Here is a 20,581-nt window from a genome sequence, read left to right on the forward strand (position 1 = left end):
TAAAACAAAATAAAAACTAGAACCAAATTAAACAATAAAATGAAATATATTTTAATAAAATAAAATAAAACAAAATAAATCAAACAAAATAAAAAATAGAACCAAATTAAACAATAACATGAAATAAATTGTAATAAAATAAAGTAAAATTTCAGTAAAATAAAATAAAATAAATTTGGATTTACCATGCACCTTTTGAACTAGATGAATGAATTCCTGCAGTCACAAGACGGGACAATGCTCAGAGCAGGTGTGGAGATCACACAAAGCCACTTGGTTACAAGTTGAATTAAACACACAATAAACAAAATGCACACAAAAAGCTTCACAACAACAAATGTCATTAGTACACCCATGTTCTACATTAATATACTTTAAAAACACAACATTTTCTTCTCATTTGTTACCAAGCAGATTCACATCACATTACGTTGGCACACAAATCAGACTTGACAGTTTTTGTAGATTAAAATTGTAATAAAACGTAAATATTTAACTTCATTCTAATAGATTTACTATTTAGAAAAATATTTGTTTCTGTAAAATGTATATTTGTAAATCTCTTTTTGGAAAATATTTTTAACATTTAAAAATACTTACTGTATATTTAAGTATTTAAAAACTAATAAAGACTTGGCTCCTTTTCTACTGACAAGATAAGAAAAAAATCTGCAAAGTTAGTTGCTAACAGTGCAATGACTGGAAACAAATGTCACATCAAAAATCTAAGAGATTTTGTGTTGTTGAATGCTGGATGTCAGGGGTACATTTGCCTCTTTTACAGTAGAAATGTAAGCAAACATTTTAAAATAGACTCAAAGCTAAAGACGTACACAGTAAAACAAAGACTCACATTCAGCGATGAACATTAAAAGACTCGGCTGTGACTCTGTGGGCTGGAAGATGCCGTAGAACCTTCACTTCAGATGGAAGAAGCCTGACGGTTTGGTGGCTGGAGCCATTAGCATGTTAGCTTGATACTTGTGAGTTATGTGGATCTGAAAAATACAATTAACCATTCATACTAGATCACTAGAAGATGTGAGATATTTATTTGTTAAAGTCCCGTTCTGATCATCTTATGATCTATTTTAAAAGATTTCCCAGTTGTTTTGTGGTTTTGCAGTTTTTCCGTGTGAGGTATGGACAGGGCTGTTGGTGTGAGTAAGCCCGCCCCCTTTCCCATCATCCCTCTGTTTACACTCTCACCAGTTGGCTTACAGCCCCTCACAACTCCAACAAGTAAACAAAAATCGTGAACAACAACATTGGAGCTATCCAAGTGTAACGTACATGGATCTAGTCATCTACACGCCAGTGAATAAGTATGGAGTGGAGCCGGGAGCTTATGGCCATGCCATTGTAGCTTCTTTGTCACATCTACAAAGTTTTTCAAAATGGTTTTGTCTGTGCCTGATTCACAACAATTTGAACATATAAAATACTTAGTAATGCCATTTTTGACTTTACTTTTATACCTTCCATCATTAGTAGAATGCTACAAGAACATGTTAAAAACACCAAAAACACTATTTTCATTGGAGTGAATCTTTAGGCTAACATAAAAATGAAAAAAAAAGTTTCTGCTTTTATTAATTAATAAACTAAAGTAAAGATTGTATGCTGCTAGATTTCTTAGACGTTATCGATAACATGATGATAAAATGTTCTTTTTTCATTTCATTCTTGTGTTTATTTTTCTTTTTTATCTTATCTTTATCTTGAAGTTTTTTCACAAGAAAGACAACGTTCAAATAAATCATAGTAAATGTGAAATATCAGGCATGTAATCCAGTTCACATTTTTGGTATTTTTTACTATTGAATTTAGCAATTTTTGATCAAACTAAAATCAAATTTGAGCTTTTTAGATGACTTCAGAGCACACTGAAGAAAACTTGTGGATTTAGGTAAAATGATTCATCCAATTTGTTTATGTGCCCAGAAGTATTGTCTCTATCCTTGGTGCAGCGGTGGGGTAGTCAACCCCCGATCGGAAAATTACGGGTTCGATTCCCGCCCTGTCTGCCTATGTATTGAAGTGCCCTCGGGCAAGACGCTGAACCCCAAATTGCCTCTGGTGGAAGCAGTGGAGCTGCCACCAATGTGTTTGACTGGGTGAAAGAGAATGTGACTATAACGCAGTTTGGACCTTCAAGGAAGGCAGAAAACCTCTAGACAAGAACACACCATTTATCATTTAATAATGCGCACAGCTGCTGGTAGTCTTCTTTGCTGAGTGTTTGCCTCCATTTGTTTCAGCACAAGTCAAGAATCTCACCCACAGACGCTCCCAGGCCTGAGTAATTTGGATTTACACCCACATTCTGAGTAACTATCAGTCACTTGGCTCCACAGAGTCAAACTCTAATCTCCTCTCAGCAGTGCTGCTTGCTTTATACTTACTGTACATGGAGGCTGCATCCAGGGTTCCCCGTCGATCTGCATGGGCAAAGGTTTGCTTGTTCTGTGAATGGAGAGGTCAAAATGTCATTAAATCTTACTATGTGGTGATCACAAAAGTGTATATTTGGCTTAAAAAAATATTATTCCACCGATAATTCATTATACAGTTTCCCTCACTACACAGTTTTCTGAATTGCAGTTTTAGAATTGTAACAACTTTTTTTTTTAGGGTGCTTTGTGCTCTGTGTCCTGATTGGCTGTAGACTATCAATGTCCTTCATGCCGTATCACCTTTACAGAATGTGTTCAGATCAAAAAATCGACATAAATCTTCAATCCGATCTTCGTTTTCATTCTATAATGCTGGAATTATTTTTCTATGAAGGTTTGAACTTTGCCTGAGAAAATAGTGAAAATGTTCATGTCTGTTTGAAAAAGTGCATAAAGTAGTGAGGAGTTTTACAGCCTTAAACAAAAATGACTACGTTGAAGATTTCACTTATTGCAGTTTTTTACAACGTAATAATAAATAAGGAAACACTGCACATATAAGTAACATTTTGTGTTCCCACGCTTCAATCAAATCAGCTGAGTGCTTTGTTGTTTAAGAAAACAACAATTTAATAAAAATGTGGGTCCTATTTCATTAAATTTGTCCTTGTAAGTTCTGCTGTCTCTTCCGTTTGCACGTTTACACAACCTGATGGTGATCTGGGAGGCCTGTGCCAGTCTGTGCCCCGTTCTCTTCAGTCCAGTATAGATCTGACCCATTTCCATGGCTCCTTCCAGACCCACTACTTCAAAACGCTTGTCGCTCATATCTGAGGAGTGTTGAAGTAAAGGACTTTAAAAATATGTAAAAAAGCATCATTATGACCATTGCTGAAAGAAAATAACCCCCCCTGATTCAGAAGAAAAACTCCTCACCTTGAGTGACGGCTTTAAGGAGTTCTGGGTCAGTGATGACCTCGCTTTGCCCGACCTCTGACACGCCATCAGGTTTCTTAGATTCTCCCCAAAGGTTGGAGCCTCCGTGTATGCTGGGTATGTTGAGGACGGCTATGCCCTCTAAAGTCACGCCGCTCAGATCTAAACGCCTTCCGCAGCACTGTCCACATTAAACCCGTCTGAATGTCAACTCTGAACTTTGATTTAGGGAAAAAGCCAAACGAGACATTTTTAAACTCACCTCAATGACGAGACTCTCGTTGAGCTTCTTGCAGGAGGCAGAAATGGTCTCAGAAGTGGCAAACTCAAAATACCACAGTTTGTTCTTCATTCTGAAGAGCAGAAAACATTAACTTTCAATTTTTAAATGACAACTATTTCCCTAAAACTGCTTATATTCTTAAGTATCATTGAAAAATTCAATAGATGAAGACTGTAAACAGTGATATTTAATACGTTGGGTATAGAACTGTCAGTTTAAAACAATGTAAAACAATTTAAAAACATTTTTAGGTTAATTTTCTTTTATAGACCCAATATAGTAATGTTTACAGTTTACCTTGTTTATGTATGTTTTATTTGTTTTATTATTGTCTCCAGTTCATGTTTTTCTTGCTCCAAGGACATAAATTCCATTGACTTGTTCATAGGTTTAGCACAGTCACTGTTTTCTAAAGAAAAAACAGTTTTACAGCGTACTCCTACAAATAACAAATGTCCTTAACAAAGGTTTTGTTTTCTGTGTCTTCATCAAATTTTGATAAACAATTGTTCTTTGCAAATGGCTTAATGTTGGTGTAGGGTCTCTTTATTTACACAATGAAATACCTGAGTACTTTTTGAATAATTTTGAATAATAAATAATAATACATCTTGGTGCTCAAGGTCGCCTCACAGTACATAAATAAGAGCAGAAAAACACAGCAAGAGCATAAAAACACAGCAATTAAGTAACAAACAACAGTTAGTCAACAGTTACAATTGGTAATAAGGAAAAGATTTTAATAAATTAAATAACCGTAATTTGAACAAATCTGAGGTCCAACTTTTTTGCTCCTGCAGATGATTGCATTAGTACCAAAAAATGAGTTTTTGTCTTACATTTAATGTTTGAAATAACATTTTTGAAGTTGCACATCCGGACTTTTTAAAGTCCATTTTTATTTAAACGCTGAACTAAAATAAAAATAGCAAAAATTAAGAGAGGTTGATATGACGATAATCATCAGATCGTAAAATTTGCAATTAAAAAGAATAAAAAAGTCAAATGTTGACATCGCCTCTTTTTACCTTTTGAAATTATGTCATAAGTTTATGTTTCAATGTAATTTTTCACATAATTTGTGAACAAAGGTTAACATTTCAGAACAGACAGAAGCTTTAATTCCAGGAGGCGAAGCTACACCTCTCAAAAAACAAAATGAAACCTTAATTTGAATATTTTTATACAAAATATGAGAACTCACCTGCTGTTAAACCTCTGGGGATGTTTCTCTCTCATGGAGTGAAAACGATGAGCAATAGAAGCATCCTGCATCCATCCACACAGAGATTTGCATTTTAATAAAAAGAAAGAAGCCTTAGTGTGTTAGTAATTGTAGTCTCAAAGCACATAACACTGTTAGTCATCATTGAATTACTCACAACACCAATGGAGAAGTAGTTGTTGATAATTTCTTGGGGTACAGGGTCTCCTGCCTCCTGAGGGTCGTTTGGTATCACCCGGATGCTCCAGCGGTCCACAGGGATCACCTCGCTTACCTCGATGTACTTCAGGATGTCTCTCAGATCAGAGCCCTCATAGCCTTTTATGAGATAAACACATAAATTAGTGTTTATATCTGAGCTCTACATCCTGTAATAGCACTAGGGTTTGGTTGCTGTACCTCCCCCCCAGCGTAAACAGCGGGCCAGGTCGTTCCCTGTTCCCAGAGGGAGAACAGCCACCGGAGGATGAACCTGCAGGTTTGCTCTGTCTGAAATCAACAAAAGATTTTCATTCAGAGTTCTTTTTAAAACTTAAGAGGGAGGTGAAATACCTATGGCATCCAGGAGCCAGCCGACTGTGCCGTCCCCCCCACACACCAGGATCCTGTACTGATTCAGAGTGCGGAAAAAGTGCAACCTGGAAACAAAACCAACAAGGACTGAGCAAAAACCCAAAAAATGAACCTGTTTGAGGTGAAAGCACTTGTTTTAAAACTGTACCCGGGGGTTGGACCTCCATTGGACAGGTTGTAAACTTGACGGGGGTTTAAAAGCCCCTGAAACTTTCTAAGGACTCTGCATGAAGACACAGAAGAAAAATAACATGAGCAACAAAAAAAAAGCTTTGATTTGACTTATTCACACATGAAAATAACATTCCTGTGCAACAAGATTAACCAAAACTCAAAAAATAAAATGATGTGATGCCGGTCACACGTAAATATTTTACAGAAAAAAATATTTAAAAAAAAACAGAAGAAAATCGAAGATACAAAAGTCAACAATGTATTCATCAAGATCACATATTTATTATATTAAACAATTATTTTCTCCTTATATTTTTAATTAAAAATCTAGATGGGTCTCAATCTAACTGGTCAGAATTAAAATGCATCATTTACAGCATAACAAATAAGGGTAGAGATATAAATACATCTAGGGATTTCAAATTTTCACTTTAATCGCGATTAATTAATTACAGACACATTAGCGCATTATTTCTTTATCTAATTTTTATTCTATAACTATAGTCATGTTCTCAAATAAAACAAAGGTTTACCAGTTTACTCGCATCAACATTTTATTTGAGCTCAACTGAAAGCGCCTCCTCCTCTATTGCTCCCAGTAGCCTACATGTCTTGCCGTCTGTGTACGGCTGTGTACGCTGCTGATGTGATGTCATCAATGTGCGACTTAGCGATTCTTCACAGAACTAACGCAAATAAGTCCACAACATCACACAAAATACCCCTTGTTGATGTAAAAGTAAAGGTTCAAAGTCTGTTCTATTAGGAGAACTATATAGTTATTTTTTCTGTTGTAATTTGATGTCATTAATTTAAATGAAAATATTTTCAAAATCAGGCTTTTTACAGCAATTATTAGGTTAAAAATATTACAATTTAAATGGATTAATTAGATTACAGGTCATGATTGCACAAAAAATGATTCCCATGACAGCACTAGATACATCCACTCATCTGCTGCTTACCGTTCCCCCTGCTTCCCTCCACTTCTAGGGTTCACAAACACCAGCAGAGGGTGTGTGTCAGAAATTTGAGCAATCTGAAGAAAACAGATGAAGATAGTTCATCAAAACAACAAATACTAAAACTGTTTTGAAGCACTTGGTGTGTTGTGTGCATGTATAAAAACCTAAGGTGTATAAATAAGAAAACAGAACTTTTTTTAACAAATTCTTATGTTTTTAAATGTGTTGAGACCCGACACCTTTTTGTGAAAGAAACCACAAGTGTGATTTACAAAACACCAACGAATCCAGATTTATGGAGTAATACTGTGATTATAAATAAGTCATATTCCTTGTGATTTTTTTTATCTGCATGTTCCTCACTGAATTTGTAAACCAAAGCCTCCAGCTATTGGAATACTCTCCAGACAGAACTGAAACTGTTTGAACTTTGTTTAATTTAGATCTTTTTGGTCCTTTCTTTGCAGCAGAGAAAAAATATTCCATCTTTTGTACTTTATAACACTAAGATACTTTGCTGCTGCTTCATTTTAAATTGTTATGATTCCAATTATATTGTTATATTTCATATTGTGACGTGTGATTATGACCTCTTGGCAGGTCAACCTTGCAAAAGAGATCTTCATCCCAATGTTTGATTTTTTATTTTTTACCTGGTTAAATAAATAACAACGATATTAACTACTGATATAAAAATACTCTGGAGGGATAAAGTTATGAATACGCACAGTTTTATGTTGTTATTACTAAAAGAGAAGAAGGTAAAGTTGTCTCTTTTATTCTTTCTCTATCTACTAACAGAGCCGTCACCAACAATCTACTGAAACACGCACATTTCTGTAGGGCTGGGTTGATAAAATCGATTAATCCTTTTGAATCAATCTAACCTTAATAGATCGGTAATCATTTCATAAAAATAGAGATTGAACTAGCACATAAAGCTAAAGTCAGCTAGACTAAAGCTAATGTTTTACCCATAGGACGGCTAATGCTAACGTTCAGTCGACCTAAACCAGGGGTCTGGAACCTGCGGCTCCAGAGCCACATGTGGCTCTTTTATCTCTCCACGGTGGCTCTCTGGGTGAAAAAAAAATAAAATAATAGTAATTTTCGAAAAAAAAATTAGAGTTTACCTTCTATTTTAGCAGAATGCTCACATTTTTGCTAGTTTCTTGTCAACTTGGGTTTTTTAGGTTAATTTAGAGTTTAGCTTCTATTTTAGCAACAGGCTAACGTTTTTGACTAATTTGGTTTACTGAGGAGTTTCATGCTAATTTGGAATTTAGCTAATATTTTTGAAAAATGCTGATGTTTTCAGCTAATTTGTTATATTCTGAAGTTTTTTGGGATAATTTAGAATTTTGCTTCTATTTTAGCAACATGCTTACATAATAACTTAGTTTACTGAGGAATTTTAGGCTATTTTGGAGTTCAGCTAGTAATTAAGCAATAAACTAGCTTTTTTGGCTAATTTGGCCTCCTATGAGTTTGTTAGGCTAATTTGGAGTTTAGCTTTTAATTTAGCAACATGGTAACATTTTTGGCTGATTTCATTTACTGTGGAATTTTATGCTTATTTGGAGTTCAGCTAGTAATTAAGCAACAAGCTAGCATTTTCACTGATTTGGCCTCTACTAAAGGTAAAAGGAGAAAACGTAAAAAAAAGTCACATTTTGACAGATGCTAGTTTTTTTTATATATTTTTGCCTTTGTTCATGCCAAAAATACTTAGCATAATTCACATTTATTAAAAAACAAAAAGAAGGTCATGAATGCAAATCCAAATTTCCTAAAGGCTAAAGTAAGTTCATGCGGCTCCTTCTAGGTTTTAATCAGTAGAAAACAAACCCAAATGGCTCTTTTACTGTTAAGCTGACCGACCTCTGACCTAAACATTGCTGACTAAATAAACAGGCTGTCTTAGAGGCTGAAGATCTCATGAAAACAAAATCAAAAACAAACGTATGTAGATAGAAGTGTGGAAACCGTGTATTACAAGAGGACGAGGAAATTGACTGACCTGCAGAATGTGGCCATCAGGAGTGACGTTCAACAGGCAGCTGTCCTCCTCCTGCAATGAAAATTAATCAATAACCGAAACATTCAAGATGTTTTGCCCTGCCACTAATCTGTAGCTTCACCTTTGAGACGGCATAAATGGCCCATGGAGGCAGAATGTGATCTTTCAGAGGCCCACAATCACATTTGGGAAGGCCCGGCACAACACAGTCGTCATGACGCTAAAAGATCAGACAGAATAAGTGACAGTGGACAGCGGTGACTCGGTCCTTCAACATGCAGTGGCGCCGTGCTCACCATCTCCTGACACCACACGCAACGCTTCCCAGCGAGAGTTTTGATCTTCTTGAAGCAAACCTGACACTTGCTGTTGTTGCAGTCAGCTTTGATCCAGTCATGACGGGCTTTCTGCAGGGAGAAGGACATGTGGACGGTGTTTTCTGCACGGAAGTAAGTGCTGACTGATGTTTTTCTCACAAATGTCATGTTGTTCTAAAAAGAATTACCAAAAATCTCTCAATTTTTAAAGCCACTGCTGGAAGGGCATAATTTTTTCGTTTCAGATACAGTTTATAGCTCCACTTTGACCATCTTTTAATTAAAATTATCATGTTTTTAAGCAAAATCTATGAACATAGTTTCTGCAGAGTGGCAGGAGTTCATTACAAATTCCCCTCTGAGTTGTGGGCGGGGAGTAAGCTTGCTTTCATTTCTCATCATCCTATTGTTTACTCTCTCCCCTGCTAGCTTACAGCCCCTCACAACCCCAACCTAACATTACCAATTTAACAAAAAATAAAATTTTGTTAATTAACAAACAATCTGGAAAACTTGCACTTTGCTTTAAGGCACCAAATGATTGGAACAACCTTCCTCACTCATGATGTTCAATAAGATCCTTTGCAGCATTTAGAAAACCTCATTGTTTTAAGACTTTTTATTTCACATTGCCATTATTTTAATGTGTGATATTAGTATTTATTTCCCTTTACTTCAAATGGAAGTCACTGGATTTTGTTGTATAAGCTTTTTCTATTAATTGTAATGGGGAGGAGAGGTGTGTATTGTATGAATGTGTGTAAGTGTTGTCATCTTTTACTGTCAAATTAGTTTTTATTTTTTATTTTTTTGCTGATTTTTTCTCTGCAATTCTTGTATGAATCTGTTTACGTACTGGAAAAAATAAAATGTTTCATCTCAAGGGGCTTTATCCTCCCACTTTTGATTTAAAAATATCAAATAAATAAAAATGTTGAGCAATATCAAAGCTATACACTTGTACAGTTTGGAGCCAGAAGTCAGCTCAGTTAAAGACAGAGATGTACATCAATCTATTAGTCTACAAATGGATACAACAGAATGAAGGGTGTCAGGGAGCTTGCGGCCCAGCGTTTGTAGTTTGCATGGCATTTTTCACCTGCTCCTAATTTACCATGACTTAAAATACCCAGTAATGACATTTTGAACTTAATTTATCTTTATATATGTCCTCCATCATGAGAAAAATGCTACAAAAACATGTTTAAACCACCATTTTCATTGGAGTGAGCCTTTAACAATTGAGTATTGATGCAAATATACCTAAACAGCAAATAAAGATTCAACTGTTTTGTCTTCTATTTTCAACATAGTGAAGTATTAATATTAGCTCCCATGCAGAAAACGTATTATCTCTGCCTGCGCTGAATAACACCAGATGTACACAGCTGTAATACGCACTGCAACAAAGTACTGCTGGTCGGTTGGAACACAAAGGCTAATTCTCTCTGACAATACAGTGTTTACTATATCTGTAATTTTGTTTGGAATCCCAGAAAATTGTGTTTTCTTTCTTGCTGTCTGTTTCCCTGCATCAATGTTTTGCACATAAATGAAGATGTCATAGTGATCGATACACTATAAGGGTTGGAGTAGGAGAGAATTTAGGTCATTTAGGTCTGGATGTCTTATAAACACAGCAGAATATACTATAATTGACAGTGTCATTAAATTTAACTTTAAATCTAAAAAGTATAAATAAAGTTAAACTAGTGAAAGGCTAAAGGTGAGAGAGGATCAGTGCATTGCTTACTCCAATTTCTTGCTTGGATTCCACAAACGTGCGCGCGCAGGGTTCTAATTTCTTGTTGGCACACTGGCTGTGGACAATATAGGCGCAGCCTGAGGACAAGAATGCTAAAAGTCAGACTTGTACTTAAGTTTTTTACTTTTTTTTTAATTGTCGCATGCACTGAGAGTGCTCTCTGGTGGTGGGATCTCACAGATGCAGCAGAGTCCTTGCTTCCCGAGGCCGAGCAGCATGTTGGTGCACACGCTACAGTAGGTCGGTTTGTTAAAATGCTTCATCCTCCACATGTGCTGCCCGTCCTTCTCGATCATCTGAGGGTGAGCAGGAGAGCAGTTTGAGCTTGATTTTAGGCAGCACGTTTCACAGGAAAGAGGAATAAAATCTAACCTTTAAGCCAAGCAGCACAAGTAAAGGCACATTGTTCATGCCTCCTTTCACCCACTCCTCCAGAGAGACAGTCCCACTGCTGTCCACGTCGATGGCAGTCATCATGTCTTTCAGCACCTGTCGCACATCCAGTCATTTGATCAGTCATTGATTATTTTATTCACCGAGTGACTCTGTGGTGGAGTGTCCACCCTGAAACTGTAAGATCGTAAGTTCAAACCCTGGTCAAATCATACCGAAGACTCTAAAAATGGGAACTTCTTGTTTGAAACTCAGCATAAAGTAGTTGGATTGGGAGTTAAACCACCAAATAGTTCCTGCAACTGTGTCAATAATGTAGATATAATTACAACAATTATGATTTATAATTATTTATTATATAATAGGTAAAAGTACAAACAAAAAGCCAAAGAAAGGAAGAACATACTGGTCTGAGTTCAGTCACGTCCCATCCCAGGTAATCTGCAGCTCTCATCATCTGGGTGATTATACGGTCCACTTCCTGAAGGAAGCACAAAAGAGTCTTGACAGCTTTAGAAGTAATCAGATTACTCTTAGTCAGTGTGAAAGTATGCAGACTTTCATTTTTTTTTAAAAGGAATGAATAAATAAACCACTGTTGTTTATCATAAATGACTTAAAAATGTGTTCCAGCAAAAGTTATCAGTTGCTGATGCCAGTCTGAATAAGGAACTAATTTAATTACTTATACATTCAATTTTACATATTATATTCGCTCATTCTTGTTGATGTAAAGAACAAAACGTGGTAAGAAGATGTGTAGAGGTTTGACAACCTCTCATCTTACTTACAGAACTGTCCAAGAGTCCATTCCCATCTGCATCATAGAGTTTGAACGTAACTAAAATCAAAGACAGTCGGTCAGTGATCTCCATATGGTTTAGTTTTAACATTTTCACTTGAGCAAGGCAGTATTACAAGAAAATGGAACCAACATTCAAGCTTCTCTCGTGGCTGTGCTTCCTCCAGAACAGAGAAGTAACAGGATACATCGCGCAGAAACACTCCATCTGGAAATAAAGACGTCTTTAGGACAGACTTCATGACATTACTTTGTTCAAACGTTTAGATGCAAACTTGCAGGGTTACAGCAGATTTATATATTATGTGTACTCCAACCTAATGTCTGTCAAATACAGTAAAAGTCTAATAAGAATGAGTTTTTTTATTGTTTTATGATGAATGTGTAATACTAAAAAAAACAACAGATGACAGACCTTTTCCATAAACTATTTTTCTGTGTTTCCAGCTAAAAATGGCCTCACCTCCTTTGGGCATCTCACCTTTTGTGGAGCCATTATGCTCTGCGTGCTGAAAATAGTGAAAAAGCCGCTTGCAGAACTCTTTCCGCTCGCAGGAGTCTTTCTGCTCGCAGGAGTCTCTAGAGTTATTCCACAGGTAGGTCTCCAGGAAGTGACAAAAGCCGTCCAAATCGATGTACTGAGGATAAAAGACACTGGATTGATGACATATTTGTTCATCCACTTTCCTAACACGCTATATCCCTTTTGGAGTCCCAGGGTTGCTGGAGCCTATACTGACTACTGTTGAGCCAAGGCGGGGTTCACCATGGACAGGTTGCCAAAGGACACACAATAACTTCCACACCCACTTGCATTAAGGGGCACTTTAGTCCAGGGGTGTCAAAAACGGAAATCCAAAATACCCCAAAAAAGATAAACAATTATTGAACACACTAAAACTAAATTTTTAAAACTTTAAAAACTTAACTTTGTTTTACATAAATATGAATTAAAACAGTCAGGAATGCTATTTCAGAATAAATAAACTTAAAGTTTAAACACTTTTCAATATTTTACTCTCCATAAAAATATATTTTGTCCAAAATAAATAAGTTACAAATAAAATAAACGTTAAAAAAAACACTTCAAGTTTTTTACTTTTATGTAATTTTATTTGAAAAACTACGCTTAAAAATATTCCAAAAGATTTTGATCTCCATAAAATATAAATAATCCAAAAATGAACACAAATTTTAACTTTTTTAAAAAAGCAAATTAAATCATTATGTTTTCTTTGCTATGTGCTTTGTTGTCTGGCAGTTTTACTCTATTTGTCCTTAGTTATTTTATCCTGTTTATATACTTATTTATTTCCAGACCATGAATGAGAGGGAGGGAGAGGATGATCACACCCTTGTGTTGTAAAATGCTTTGTGCAGGATAAGAAAGCCATGGATTATTAAAAATGATCTCTCAGCTCCATAATCGTAGCGTTGCTTCAATATGTTACAAGTGCAAGATAACGTCGGGTCATAAATAACAATAAAATAAAATGATCTGGTGGGCTGTGTCTGGCCCCCGGGTCTTGACACATGTACAATAGATTAACCAATTAACCTATGAAGCAGAATTGTCTGAAGAAAACCCTATAGCACACATGGTGACAACATACAAACTCCACCCAGAGAGGGCCCACTCAGGAACTAATCACTGCGCCAACATGCAACTCCACATGCATAAACTTGGAAAATAATTGCATTTTATTGTCTCTGTAATTTATAAACAATTTGAGGACATTTTCTATGACAATTATGGAAGAACACATTCTAAAGGCAAAATTAATATCCAGAATGATATCACAAAATTATAACCTGCAGTAAAGTTTAACCAAAGAAAGACTATTTAATTATTTTTACATTTTTTAACTGGCTTTAACTTGCTGGCCTCATCTAAAAATGTTGCAGGCACCCTCAACCTAAAATGAGCTTCACTCTATTAACAATCAATAATTGAGAGCATGTTTGTGTAATAAACCCAAATGTGTGACTCGTAGGAAACTGTCTACTCACTTCTCCAGAACAGTACTTGGACTGACCGCCACCTGGACGAAACTCCTTGATCACATCTTTAACTCTCAAAGGGCTATCTGCAGGACAAATACAATACAAAAGCTAAACAATAACATAAATGAACATGACACTTCAACCCTCATTACAGCTAAAACTCTTGTGTCCTCTCTAAAATTGGACACACTTTTTTCCAAACCCAGACAGGAGGGATTGTGCCTGTAATTATCTTTTCATCCATTATCCAGTGTGCAAATACCCTGCTCCCCAAACACTAAAAGCTGACCGACTCATTTCATTTCTTTCAAAGCTTTTGAGTATTTTTAGCTCGGGCCCACTTTTTGTCCCCCTGTTAACTCATTCACATAATTCTGCCCCAGCCTTGGCCTCAGAGAATACGCGTCATTTTTTAAGGCTGCTAATTCTCTGGAGAACACATTTGTGATTTAAAAATGTATTTTTTTAGTTTGTCAATACCTTTTTTCCTGTACATGCCTGAGCTTGTACTGTTGTCACAACATTTTCCAGAAATGCTCAGATCTGTAACTATTACACTCACACATAAATATATAATAAAGTTAGCATGCATCTAATACAGCAACAGCAGTTTTTGATGCATGTTGTGCAGGAAACCAGTACTTGATTATATGTGATTTATGAAAATCAAAACTGTAGGTAAAAATGAGTACTGGTGCATATTTGTAGGATTATATAATGAGAGAACACATTTGTTATGCGGTTACTGGAGTTTAATAATAGTTTGAGAAACGTCTTTTATGAGTCACACCTGACACTGACTCCCCCTTTTATTTCAACAACCAACAGAGAGTGAAGAGCAAACCTCACCTTCCATGAATTTTTGTAGCTGGATGAAATCCACGGGGGTCAAAGATCCCCCTGCATCCCCAGAACCGGCCATGCTGGTGCTCTGAAGGAGGAAACAGTCTCAGGACAGACAGCCAAAACCACAAGCAGGGGTGTGTCCCGTAGCCCGGACTGGTTTGTCTACATTTCTGAGAGTCTTTAAATCATTTGTCGGTTTTAAGTCTCTCACAGATTCAGATAGCTGTTTCAGCTTGATGTTATCATGAACTGCTTTTCAAATAAAAAGTTAGGTCAAAGGTTAACAGGAAAAAGGCTGGTCAGCTGCAGAAAGTTGCCCACCACTTACCTTCACAGGTGCTCTTATGTCTAGTGCTTTTAATGTGAAAACTCCTGCACTAACCTGATCAACTCGGAAATTAATAGCGTGCATTAAACGCGCATTCATCAGACAGGATTATGATGAGAACCAGAGGGACGTGTCCCACAGCGTCCCTTTACCTGCGTGTGCACAGGTGTTCCGTCTGCGGCCGACTGCTCGCAGGTTCCGGTTGTTCCCCGACGGGACGAGAGTCTCCCGGGAGTCGGTGGAATATTCCCAAACGCGCAGTCAGGATCCCGGCTCAGACCTCCGGCGCGTTAGCCCGCGTTAGCTGCCTGCTGCTTGTGGTAAATGTCTGCCGCAGCATTAGCGGATATAAGAGATTAAAAATGGACGGAGGAGGAGCTTTCTGCCACATAATTACAGTTAGTGGCACCACCCTGCGCGTACACGCACGCGTAAAGGCGCACGGCGCGCACTTGGCGTGATCTGCCTTTTCCAAACAACTCAACACATTTTCTAAAAGCCTGGAAGTCAAGCAGACACGCAGATTATGAACCCACTGAGCTGGTTTATAAAAGTGACGCACGTGCTGGTGGTGGAGCAGAGGACTTCTGCCGCTCACCTGACCTCACATGTGGCCTCCAGGGTGAGTCACTGCAGCAAAACTTAAAAATGAAAGTGCATATCTATTAACAAGTGTGCACTCTATCTCACTCTTGTATTGTTGTTGAATGGGGATATAGTTCAAACGAAAGAGATAAAGATGTTTTACATTTTTCCTAACCGTTTTTTGTCAAGGTCACTGTGACATCAGCTAAATTTGGCCACTTTTGGTTTATCGCTTGGGAAACGGAGACATGACAATTTATGACATTTGGTTGTGTTCCTACTATTAATATGATTTTTTTGCTTTTGTGTTGAATTTTTGGAATTTTGTGCCTTATTTAGATAAAATGGGCCACTCAAACTGCAAAGTGAAGCAGTCATGTTTCCTAATGAAATCTAGTTATATATTTAAGAGCAGTATTATGAACCATCCATCCATATTCCTCCGCTTCATCCAGGACCGGGTCGCGGAGGCAGCAGTCTAAGCAAAGATGCCCAGACTTCCCTCTCCCCGGCCACTTCCTCCAGCTCCTCTGGGGGGACCCTGAGGCGTTCCCAGGCCAGCCGAGAAACATAGTCTCTCCAGCGTGTCCTGGGTCTTCCCCGGGGCCTCCGCCCAGTGGGACATGCCCAGAACACCTCACCAGGTAGGCGTCCAGGAGGCATCCGGATCAGATGCCCAAGCCACCTCAACTGGCTCCTCGCGATGCGGAGGAGAAGCGGTTCTACTCCAAGCTCACCCTATCACTAAGGGAGCATCCAGCCACCCTCCTGAGAAAACTCATTTCAGCCGCTTGTAGTCGGGATCTCGTTCTTTCAGTCACGACCCAGAGCTCATAGCCATAGGTGAGTACTGGAACGAAGATCGACCGGTAAATTGAGAGCTTTGCTTTCTGGCTTAGCTCTTTTTTCACCACAATGGACCGGTACAGCGCCCGCATAATAGCGGACGCAGCTCCAATCCGCCTGTTGATCTCACGCTCCGATCTTCCATCACTCGTGAACAAGACCCCAAGATATTTAAACTCCTCCACCTGAGGCAGGAGCACTCCACCTACCGAGAGAGGGCAAACTACCTGTCGAGAACCATGGCCTCAGACTTAGAGGTGCTGGCCCTCATCCTAGCCGCTTCACACTCGGCTGCAAACCGCTCCAATACATGCTGGAGGTCCCGGTTCGATGGAGCCAACAGAACAACAACATCTGCAAAGAGCAGAGAGAAAATCCTGTGGTCCCCAAACCAGACCCCCTCCGGCCCCTGGCTGTGCCTAGAAATTCTGTCCATAAAGACTATGAACAGAACCGGTGATAAAGGGCAGCCCTGCCGCAGTCCAACATGCGCCAGAAACAGGTCTGACTTGCTGCCGGCCATGCAAACCAAGCTCCTGCTCCGGTCATACAGAGACCGGACAGCCCTGAGTAAGGCTCCCCGGACCCCATACTCCCAGAGCACCCTCCACAGGACACCATGGGGAACGCGGTCGAACGCCTTCTCCAAATCCACAAAACACATATGGACTGGATGAGCGAACTCCCACGAACCCTCCAGCACCCTGAAGAGGGTGTAGAGCTGGTCCACTGTTCCACGACCAGGATGGAAACGGCACTGTTGTTCTTGAATCTGAGGTTTGATTATTGGACTATTTGACTCTACAGCTGGAGATCGCCTGAAACAACTACAAAGTCGATCATCGATCTCCTGCCTAGGGTGTCCTGATGCCAGGTGTACTGATGGACACCTTTGTGTTCGAACATAGTGTTTGTTATGGACAAACTATGACGTGCACAGAAGTCCAACAACAAAACACCGCTCGGGTTCTGGTCAGGGAGGCCATTCCTACCAATCACGCCCCTCCAGAAGCCGCTGTCATTACCCACGTGGGCATTGAAGTCCCCCAGGAGGACAACGGAGTCCCCTGTTGGGGCACTTTCCAGTACCCCTTCAAGAGACACCAGGAAGGTCGGGTGCTCCGAACTGTTGTTTGGCCCGTAAGCCGAAACTACAGTCAGAGACCTGTCCCCCACCCGAAGCCGAAGGGACACGACCCTCTCGTCCACCGGTACGAACTCCAACACTTGGCAGCCCGTCGCCTCTCACCATGGGCAACTCCAGAGTTGTAGAGAGTCCACCCTCTCTCGAGGGACTGAGTTTCAGAGCCTAGGGTGTGCGTAGAGGTGAGCCCAACTATATCTAGTCGGTATCTCTCAACCTCTCGCACCAGCTCAAGCTCCTTCCCTCCCAGAGAGGTGACATTCCATGTCCCAAAAGCCAAATTCCATGACCGGGGATTGGGCCGCCGAGGCACTCGCCTTCGACTGCCACCCAAACCACAATGCACCGGCCCCTTCAGAGCTCCCCTGCAGGTGGTGGGCCAACTGGGGAGTATTATATACTAATACAATTAAATTTATTTTTCAGATAGCAACGAGTGTAATCTTATTAAGAACAAGTGTGAGAAACAAAGACAGTGTGTCGGTCTTTCTAGGCTAATAAACCGAACAACCTCAAAGATTGAACAATGAGGCTACTCTTGTAACAGGTTTTCAAACACAGTCCTGGCAGATGAAGCAGTCTTCTTCCGAAATTCCATTGTGTTCATCACAGCTCTTGTGCAACAGGCATCACAGGACCATCAGCGCACTCAATCTTTGTTGGCCTTTGTGTCACTGGGGTCACCGTTAAATACCTGACATAGCTTGAAAGTGCCATTTTAAATCAGAGAAGTAACATTTTGACATCAATGTTTTCAAATATTTAGCATGCTTTAGTAGAAAAAACAGGTTTTGTTTTTCAAATGCATATTTTCACCCTTTAAATTAAGGTGGTTATAAATGTTACATTTAAATAACTAAATGTTTAATCTGAAGCAAAATATTTTAAAATGATATATTTCACCTCCATCCATCCATCTTCTTGTCCGCTTCTTCCCTTTCGGGGTCGCGGGGTGCCGGAGCCTATCCCGGCTACTGACGGGCAAAGGCGGGGTACACCCTGGACAGGTCGCCAGTCCGTCGCAGGGCTATATTTCACCTAAAAACTAAATATTTAGTTTGCACATTTAATATTTATATCTAATCTAAGTATTGATTTTCCAAGCTAAATATTTAAGTTTTGTAAATAGATATTTAGTTTGGAGTTAAATATTTATTTGTCTTACTAAATGTTTGTTTAAAAACTAAATATTTATTTGTAAACTAAACATTTAGTTTTAAATTATATATTTTAGTTTTTAAAACTAAATATTTCATTTTTAAAATGTATATTTAGATCCATTCTAAATATTTGGTTAAAAACAAAATATTTAGTTTTAAACTAAATATTTAGTTTTAAATGAAATATTTAGCTTTTTTAACTAAATATTTAGTTTTTACATATATTTTAGATCCGTTCTAAAATACTTAGTTAAAAATTAAATATTTAGTTTAAAACTAAATATTTTGTTTTAAAGTACATGTTTAGTTTTTAAATAAATATTTAGTTTTTAACTATATATTTAGATCCAAACTACATAATTAGTTTGGATTTAAATATTTAGTTTTTAACTATATATACTACTCACGAAAAAATAAAGGAGAACTTTAAAGAAACATTATATACACCAGATCTCAATATGAAGTTGGATATCTATACAAATAACGACAGGGCAGTGTCTTAGGAACAAAAGGATGCCAAGTCTTTTAATAGAAATAAAAGTTTTCAGCCTACAGAGGGCTCAATTGTGTAGACACCATAAAATCAAAGTGAAATGAAGATGTGGCAGGCTAGTCCATTTTTTCCAAAACTTAATTTCTGCAACTCAAAATGCTTTTCAGTATCTTGTGTTGCCCCCACGAACTTGTATGCATGCTTGACAACGTTGCGGCACGCTCCTAATGAGACGACGGATGGTGTCTTGTGGCATTTCCTCCCAGATCTGTGTGAGGGCATCCCTGAGCTGTTGTACAGTCTAAGGAGACCGAAACATAATGTCCCAGAGATGTTCTATTGGGGTTAAGTCTGGGGATCGTGAAGACCATTCAATTGTTTCAATTCCTTCATCCTCCAGGTACTGCCTGGATACTCTTGCCACGTGAGGCCGGGCATTGTCGTGCATTAGGAGGAAACCAGGACCTACTGCACCAGCGTAGGGTCTGACAATGGGTTCAAGGATTTCATCTGGATACCTTATGGCAATCAGAGCACCATTTCCTAGTCTGTGCGTCCCTCCATGGATATGCCTCCTCAGACCATCACTGACCCACCACCAAACCCGTCATGTTGAACCACGTTGCAGGGAACATAACGTTCTCCTTGTCTTCTCCAGACTCTTTCACGTCTATCACAGGTGCTCAGGGTGAACCTGCTCTCGTCTGTGGAAAGTACAGGGCGCCAGTGGTGGACTTGCCAATTCTGGTGTTCTTGAGCAAATGCCAGTGGAGCTCCACGGTACTGGGCAGTGAGCACAGGGCCCACTACAGGACGTGGGGCCCTCAGGCCACCTTCATGAAGTCTGTTCCTGATTGTTTGGATAGAGACATTCACACCGGTGGCTCTCTGGAGGTCATTCTGTAGGGCGCGAGCAGTGGCAAGGCAAGGCAAGGCAAGGCAAGTTTATTTGTATAGCACATTTCATGTACAGAGACAATTCAAAGTGCTCAGCCTGTTCCACCTTGCACAAAGGAGCAGGTATGGGTCCTGCTGAGGGGTTGAGGACCTTCTACGGCCCTGTCCAGCTCTCCCAGAATAACCACCAGTCTCCTGAAATCTCCTCCATGTTCTGGAGATTGTGCTGGGAGACACATTAAACCTTCTTGCTGCAGCACGTGTGGCCGAGGACCAGGGTTGGGAAACACTGACCTATGCAACTTCTGTAGGGTTAAGGAATCTCCTCATACTGCCAGTAGAGATAATTATCAAACATAAATCAGAACGAGTGGAAAACCAGCCAAAAAAGATCCAGAGGGAGAAACTTGAAATGACCTCCACATGTAA

The 20,581-nt window shown here is 38.9% G+C and overlaps 1 protein-coding gene across 2 annotated transcripts; it reads right to left on the reverse strand.

Moving 5' to 3' along the window:
* Positions 1-73: 73 nt before the first annotated feature.
* On the reverse strand, positions 74-15,464 carry dgkab (diacylglycerol kinase, alpha b). 2 transcript variants are annotated; one of them, XM_024270903.2, is made up of 24 exons: positions 15,180-15,464; positions 14,703-14,784; positions 13,860-13,936; positions 12,313-12,487; positions 11,983-12,057; positions 11,839-11,888; positions 11,454-11,528; positions 11,027-11,143; positions 10,833-10,950; positions 10,643-10,731; positions 8,869-8,979; positions 8,694-8,792; positions 8,573-8,623; positions 6,553-6,626; positions 5,562-5,636; positions 5,393-5,478; positions 5,240-5,329; positions 4,998-5,158; positions 4,820-4,884; positions 3,595-3,685; positions 3,333-3,513; positions 3,106-3,226; positions 2,406-2,466; positions 74-998 (listed from the first exon to the last, which is right to left on the reverse strand). In XM_024270903.2, the coding sequence occupies exons 2-24, from the start codon at positions 14,773-14,775 to the stop codon at positions 918-920; spliced, it is 2,196 nt and encodes a 731-aa protein (XP_024126671.1). In that variant the 5' UTR covers positions 14,776-14,784; positions 15,180-15,464; the 3' UTR covers positions 74-917. The 2 variants fall into 2 exon arrangements, with proteins under 2 accessions (XP_024126671.1, XP_024126672.1); XM_024270904.2 differs by having other exon boundaries at positions 12,331-12,487; positions 15,180-15,463.
* Positions 15,465-20,581: the final 5,117 nt, after the last annotated feature.

Source organism: Oryzias melastigma, linkage group LG5 (genome assembly GCF_002922805.2).
Source record: "Oryzias melastigma strain HK-1 linkage group LG5, ASM292280v2, whole genome shotgun sequence".
NCBI lineage: Eukaryota > Metazoa > Chordata > Actinopteri > Beloniformes > Adrianichthyidae > Oryzias > Oryzias melastigma.

What these genes read in the sequence shown, in the direction of transcription:
- dgkab (XM_024270903.2), bottom strand. Translation starts at nt 14,775, where the DNA reads ATGGCCGGTTCTGGGGATGCAGGGGGATCTTTGACCCCCGTGGATTTC. An exon ending in CCCCAGAGGTTTAACAGCAG is followed by an intron (nt 3,686 to 4,819) that starts GTGAGTTCTCAT and finishes TCTGCTCTTCAG; the next exon opens with AATGAAGAACAAACTGTGGT. An exon ending in ACGAGAGTCTCGTCATTGAG is followed by an intron (nt 3,514 to 3,594) that starts GTGAGTTTAAAA and finishes TAATGTGGACAG; the next exon opens with TGCTGCGGAAGGCGTTTAGA.